The following is a 7,621-nucleotide window of genomic DNA, read 5'->3' as shown; positions in this document are numbered from 1 at the left end:
GCTGTGCCTTATGCTTTTATGTCTCTTAAACTGGGATGAGTCAGTGACTTTTTCTCTCCTTTGTAGAAAATGAAAAGATCCCGCTTTTCTTTACCCCAAATACTTATTGGTGGTTGGATTGAGTAAACAACTCAGGACTGTTGAGCTGGGCATCAGTACACATTCTTGGAAAATCTACTGGCTCTTCTGGCAATACATTTTTCCATCTTTCTCTCCCAGAAATACTCCAAGGCACCATTTGCCGTGTAGGTATAGTTATTGGTATTAAAAGCATACCTTCCCTTCTTAATGATCGTCTCCCATCTGTCTCTGACACCTCATCAGAGAATCTTCTAGGCAGTTATTTCATAGGAACTCGGGCTCCACATTTGGTTGGGATCTGTGAGGGAAGAAGAACTGTGTGGAGAGAGACATACACACTTTGTATGTATTACCTTGAGGAAATCACCTTCTCTATCCTGATTTCATTATATTTATCATCATCACAGTTTCACAGCTGCACATATAGACATGTTCTTGGCCTCTTGCATGAGCCAAATACTGCTTTCCATGCTTTCTACATTCCTGTTTTAAAAAACACATGACCTCAGTGTGACCATAAAGAGGAAAGGGAAGTGTTCTGAGAGGGTGCCTGAAGTCCAGATCGGGAGAGGGCACTTCCACCTCTGGCTCCTCTCAGTCTCGCTCCCTGTCCCTCACTCAAAGGTTCTGGGCTGTCATCTGAAGTCAGTTGGCATTTCGCCTACGCATGGGCTTTTTCAGCACTGATGCACCAGGCATAGAGGGAAAGGCAACAAGACAGTAGTATCAAAACAGGTAGAGTGGGAGGATGGATCTGAGCATTAGAAAGAGGAATGTTCCTATAAAACGGAGACACTTGGCAATAGAGTCAGTGAAAAATGATACCAATTATACAAAGCAAAATGCCACCTATCAAGCAGGCCATTTTAATTCTCCCCATTTCAGGCTATTTATGACTTTTTGTCCAAGACTCAATACATATCTGTAAAAATAAAAAATGGAATCTACTCCATCTGTTAGGCAGAAGGAGGCCTGGGCTGGGAAAAAAAGTAACATATTACAAGCATCTTGTTGGAGAATTCCAGAGGCTGAGCACAGAGACATTTCAAGTATAACTTTCCTTCTTTCATAGTTTTTCCTTTTCGAGTTAATTGTGTGAGGAAGACAGGATGACTAATTTTATTGACATTTAAAATTATATTTAAATTAGTTTTAGTTTAAGAAGTTTCTATTATGATTGATCGCCCACACTATCCTGCTTTAAAACAATACGAAAATAACAGAACTCTGTTTTCCAGGGCAACTTTTCCTTTCAGTTCTGCCAGAGGTGGTCGAGGGCTCACAGCTGGTTTCCTGAAAGAGTGCCACAAGATGGCGACAACGTCACAGTGGAGACTGGCCAACTGCTACTGCTTGACACCAATACAAGCGTCCTCAACTTACTTCACGTTAAAGGTTAGTGGAGTTCAGAGATCGGTGATAACATTAATATATATAATTCTATTAGTTTTAGGGGAAAGGAAAGAAAGGAACTTTTTGGATAAGTTCCAGCACTTGGTTGACAATTTATTCTGGGACCGAATTGAGATTTTACTGTGAAAGGGAGAAGTAGTCAGAGGGTTCAAAATAAAAGCCCTTCCTTTTGACTCTTATAAGCACAGAGCTTGATTATTTTAATTTTTCAAATACAAGAAAGTTACCAGTGTTCTCAAATAATATGCTTTTTTATTCGAGTACTTTGTAGTCATGCTCGTTCAGGGCAGCCTCCACAATATAGCAAAATGCTCTGAAATCGGTTAATGCTGCTGCCTTTGAAATTCCCTGCCAAGAAAGCAGTGTTTTCCTGCTTTTACCCTGTTGTGGTTTTGAGTTCCTGGTCCCATGGAAAGTCATATAAATAGGCTTCCTTATTGCAAAACTGGCCACATAGCTCTAGGGTCTGGGAAGTTGGAAGAGACTAAGAATTCAAATCTCGAGTCCTTCGCCACATCATCAAGTGACTAAGTCAGTTATTTCACCTCTTTGTGCCTTTGTTTCCTTATCTGTTAAATGAGAATACAAATTATTGCCTACTTCAATGGCTGATAATAAGGAATGGTCATCAAAGTGGAGAATGAAAATTGCTTGGGAAATGTGATTAGTTATAGATATCTATAAAATTATGCACTAAAACACTATTCTTTACTATAAATATATTTAACACTTATAGGAGGATTTGTTCTTGTTAAAATAAGAGTATGGCTACATGAGAAAAGTGTGTGTGTGTGTGTGTGTGTGTATGCGTGTGTGTGTGAACAATCTGAAGGGGATAAACTTATTCAATCTTGATACTTGTTCGTTACAGATGGAATGAAGTTTTTCTGATCAGGCATTTTGCCATTCTATACTCTGGAAGCTGTTTTTCTTTTCTCTAGTAGCAAGGAGAAGTTTTCAGGCAAATCAGTTAATTAGTGCCCTTTAGGAAAGATGACCTGTCAACTTGGGCTCTTGGCCTGTCTTTGCGGTGTGTATGTTTTTGTGTACGTGTGTGTGTGTGTGTGTCTGTGTGTGTGTGTGTGTGTGTGTGTGTGTGTGTAGCCAGTGGCTGTGGGGAGTGCTGACTTATTGATAGCGATCAACTACCTAAAGACTAGCAATGACAAAGGAAAATTACAGGCTTAAAGCCTTAGCTCAGCGAAAAGATGCTCTTTGCAAGCTTTTAACCAGGACCCTCCCCACAGGAGTCAAATTCTGCTGGAGGATGGGAATATCTTCAAGTGCTCAAGGGTTTTTGCCTTATATTGATATCATTTGGGAGAAGTTTTCCCAGTGAAAGTATTTCGACTCAGCCTGAGTCTCTGAATGTCCTATTAGTCCCAGGTAAATGTTCAATCAAAGAATGGTGTTAAGATCAAAGACTGAAGATGGAGAAGAGGCATCAGAGGCACAGAAAAGGGTAAGAGAAAGGTAGGGGTATGCGGACTATGCACTTGGCTGCTCATTCTTGGAGGTTTCAAGATCCGAGTAATCTAAATACTTGTTCCAACCTATCACCTTCCAATACTAGTTTTCTTTAATATTCTTGGTTTAGGCAATATTTCATTTTCATATTATTTAGAATAAGTATGTCAGGTTTGGAAGGACAGAACCTCACCCTGTGAAGAGGCAAGGCCTGTTATATGAAGGATTTCCTCTGTCTCTAAGAAGTAAGACCATTTGTGGGAATGTGGCTGTAAGTAGTAGACACCTGTTTCTGTACAAATGGTGCACAAGAGTTGTTGGCAGGGAGCAAGTTTGTCTAGAGTGAAACTCTGAGGTTTTTATTATAGATATATGGATCATAGCTTCTAGAAAAAAATGAGAACAGAGAAAGGACAAATATCAAATTCGATTCAGCAGATGACTTGTGAATGTTTGTTAAGTGGCCTAGTAACTCTGTGTGAGATACAAGAAAAAGTAAAGAATAATACTTAATGCCAGTAGTGTGTATTATCACTAAAGAAAAAAATAATTAAGGAGAAAATATAAAAGAATAAAATTTCTCAAATCTATGATGCAGGCAGTAAAGTAAAATGTAGTCCAGAGTAATCAGGTGTCAAGGATGTAAGGTTAGAGTTGGATGATGGAGAGAAGAATAGCATATCGTTTGTATCTGAGACAAGTTTTGATCATGTAGGTATCAATCTACAAAGAGAGTATAAGTTTGAAGAACTTCCCATCTTACTTATCGGAGCTACACATTTCCAGTGGCTCATGCCAAAGACCTTAGAGACATCCTAGACTTCCTTCTCTTTTTTTTCATATCCCATGACCAATCCGTCAGTGAATCTTGTTGACAGGATCTTCAATATGTATCTCATATATCAGTACCTGTGTTGGTACCAATCTAGTCCTAATCAACATAATTTTTGGGCAGGACCATTTCAAATGGCCTCTTAATTGATTCCAAAGTTTCTAATTCTTTGTTTTCCTTTATAGCAGAACCCTAATTTTTATTTGGGGCTGCAATGTACCCAGCTCAAATGTTATATTTCCTGGTCTCTTTTGTAGTTAGACAGACAGCTCTTGTGGTTAAGAGCTAGTTGATGAGATGTAAGGAGGAAGTGTGGTACAGGACATTTGGGACCCAATAACAGGCATGTCCTACTTGTCTTTCCTTCTTCCTCTTCCTTGTTTCCTGGAATGTAAATGTGATAGCTACATTTTCAGCTGCCATCTTGGACCATGAGATGACTCATTAAGAATGGGGAAACAGAAGAACGAAAGAAGCCCAGGACCCTGATGACTTTGGAGTTGCCATAGTGGCATGGCAACTGGGACTGCCCACCTATGAAGTTACTTTTTGTGATAGAAAAACAAGCGTTCATGTGTTTAAGTTATTGATATTTCACTTTTATGTTATATGCTAAAATAACCCCCCCAATAGTTTATTTTCCATGTCCTTTAAAAATATGTCAGATCTTGCTACTTTTCTTCTCAAAATCCTTCAATGTCTTCTCATCTCGCAAGAATAAAATCTAAAATTTCCACTATTATTAAACCTCTGATCCCTTCATTGATCTTGTCTTTCTCATTTACTTTGTTCTAGCTCTTCTAAAAATATACCTGGAGCACACCTGCCTTAGGGCCTCTTCATACAATGTCCGATGCCTGAAATATTTTTTCTCCAAATAGTCAAGTGGCTGGCTCACTTATTTCATTCACTCATTGAGAAAATATTAACTTATCAGAGATGTCTTCTTTTCTAAAATCTTCTTTTCTAAAAATTAACTTATCAGAGATGCCATCTTTTCTAAAATTATAATTACTTCTTATTATTTTCTATTCTTTTATTTTGTTTTACTTTTCTTTATTGCACTTATCATCACATTACATATTATAAATTTTCTTGTTTATAATCTGTTTCCTCTGCTAGAACAAGCTCAAAAAGGCAAAGAACATTACCAATTTATTCACTACTGTCTCTTTAGTGTCTAGGACAGTGCCTGATACATAAAGAGGATTCAAAGAATATGTGTTAATGATTGAATTAATGAACAAACAAAATGGTGCAGGGTTCAGGTCCTGAATGAAATTTAAGGAAGATAATCTTGCTCCCTTAAATATCACTTTTCCTAACTAATTTACTTTCACTATACTTGGTCGTTCTTACCGATATATTTAGGTACACATGTATACATATGTGCCCATATGTACACACATATGTATATATGAATGTGAATATACATATATTCACATTCATATATACATGCATATGCCCATGTATAAAAGCATATCGTTATGCATATTAGGAATACAAAATCCACTGGTAAGTTAATTTCCTATTTCTAAAAGGCATTTGAAACTGGTGAAGGATGCTGACTCTCAAATATCTGGTTGATATAGCATAACTCTAAACCTCTAATGTCTTCTTTTGGTCTATAATATGTGTGAAAGTACTTGAAGGATAATAAAACACTATTCAAAGATAAGATTAAATCATTAGCCTCATCAATATCAATAGCAAGTCACTCTATAATATTATTGTCTTTCTCATACCCCTTCATGATATCAGAGAAGTAGCTGAGTGGAATTTTCTTTATTTTTCTGATACCCTCTACAGGATGAGATAAAGCATGAAAATTTTAAGCCGAATACCAATTTCTTCAAAAGATTTTAACAAACAAAAAGCGAAGTATTATAGTGGAAATACTTTCAGTCATTTCCACATTACAGAGAATGTATTCTAAATGAAGTATGTACATACTCTGAAAAGATTAGTGCTAAATAAAAGTGGAACTAGATCATCTAAGAACTACATTTAGAACTGCTTTATAAAAATGTTGCATCCTTTATGTTATTTTTTCATTTATGGCAGCCAGCATCTTAATGTGTAAAGAACCAGGCTTCTATTTCAGGAAAACCAACACTTCTACATATGGCCCTCAGGAGTCTTGAACTCTCTGTGCTGTACTTATATTTCCACCTATAAAATAGAATTGACGTTTTTTTTTTCTTACAAGTACAACTTATAGAGTAAAAAGGAGAATTATAAATTTCTTCGAGGCAATTGGGAAAAGGCACCGAAGTTTTTCCCATTATTTATGATGCTACATATACTGATTCCTGAACTTTATTGAAAAATGGCAGATTATTTTGTGACCATGATAAGAGCTTCAACTATATTTATCATTTTGCCTTAGTTATCAAAATATCAAGAAATTTTATTTACTTACCATCTCTACTTTCCTACATTTCTCCCTCCCTCCTTTTTTTCCCCCCCAAAAAAAAGTTGTTTTATAGAGAGTACTGTTAAACACAAAAGAGAATTAACCCAATCAATTAATACTAATGAGTTGGGATGGAAATAGGCATATTGCCTTGATTTAGTTAATTATATTTTTCGTTCTTTTATGGTAAGATGCCCAACGGCCATAGGCATCACTGAATTAAAATTTATTATTTTATTCCAAGTAATTATGATGAGCCATAATAACAAAGAAGGAACGTCACCCTCATGTCAGAGACATTATGCATTCTGGGCTTGTGGTTGTTGGAACAGCATTTGTATTTTCTGAATGAAGCAATGAATCTCTCTGTATTTTGGTGGTCAAGCAGCTTGACATGAAATTGCCTAGAGATAATGATTAAGAAAGGCTCAATTAGAGGAAAACGAACTCTAGAAATCCCTCTTCCCTTGGAGTTGGGCTTTCAAAAGGAAGACATTTTGTAGCTTCTTTCTACTTACAATGCCATCACTTTAAAATGTTTGAACAAAAACTTGTTTCCAGTCTCTATTGCTGCTTAATAGTGCACTGATTTCTTTTAATGTGACTTTCTATTTCTTGGTCTACTGGTACATACCAAAGCAGTTAAATGCTTGGTAGGCTTTTGAGTCAGAAAGAACTGAGTCTGAATTTGGGCTCTGTTTGTTACCATCCCTGTGACCTTGGGCAAATTGCATAGTCTCCATAAGCCTGAGGTTTCTCCTCATTAAGGTTATGCTAGTTATAATGACAGCAACTGTAACCATGATAGCTAACATTTACTATTTGCTATTGTTTGGCAAGACTACAATGTATCACCCAACTCATATGGATGTTTTGAGTATCAAGTGAGAGAATATTTCTAAAGCCCTTAGCATAGGGCCTGGTCCAGAATAAGCGCTCAATGTTAGGTGTTTTCTGTTTTCTGGTTTTGTTTTGTTTTGTTTTGTTTTGTTTTGTTTTTGACTGATGAAAATAGAAGAGATGGCTGAATATTAGGCCTAAGTTGCAATTTTATTTTTTATTTACAGATAGTAGCTGCTTGTACATACAAAGTTAACTGGGTTAGTGAAAGAATTAGCTTCATAATAAAGACCTTAGATTGCTTTTGCCTCTGTTATCTTCAGAATGCATATTGAAGTGTTTTTCTTTCTGTGGCAAGAGAGGGAGGGATACAGAGGTGGACATAGCAAAGTCTGTTTGCTTTCATTCTTCTTGTTATTTTGACTTTGTGGAAATGTGTTTTTCTGGTGCTGTTTGGAATATGCTCTCATTTTCTCCAATTTTTTTAGTCCACAGTTTTGAGGACTCTCAGTTCTTGTTAGTCTATTATATTTGAAATTTCAGTGGCATACAAATACATATTCTTGGCTTAT

At 36.5% G+C, this 7,621-nt stretch overlaps 1 protein-coding gene across 1 annotated transcript in view; it reads left to right on the top strand.

Moving 5' to 3' along the window:
• The window catches only part of LOC105288587 (fibrocystin-like), a 301,050-nt gene that overhangs the window by 2,766 nt on the left and 290,663 nt on the right, over window positions 1-7,621 (top strand). The window contains exon 2 of the mRNA XM_023527696.1: window positions 1,320-1,476. Within this exon, the coding sequence (XP_023383464.1) occupies window positions 1,320-1,476 (157 nt within the window). The remainder of the gene's footprint in view (window positions 1-1,319; window positions 1,477-7,621) is intronic.

Source organism: Pteropus vampyrus, unplaced genomic scaffold (genome assembly GCF_000151845.1).
Source record: "Pteropus vampyrus isolate Shadow unplaced genomic scaffold, Pvam_2.0 Scaffold18, whole genome shotgun sequence".
NCBI lineage: Eukaryota > Metazoa > Chordata > Mammalia > Chiroptera > Pteropodidae > Pteropus > Pteropus vampyrus.
This window is presented reverse-complemented; position numbering and strand designations above follow the sequence as displayed.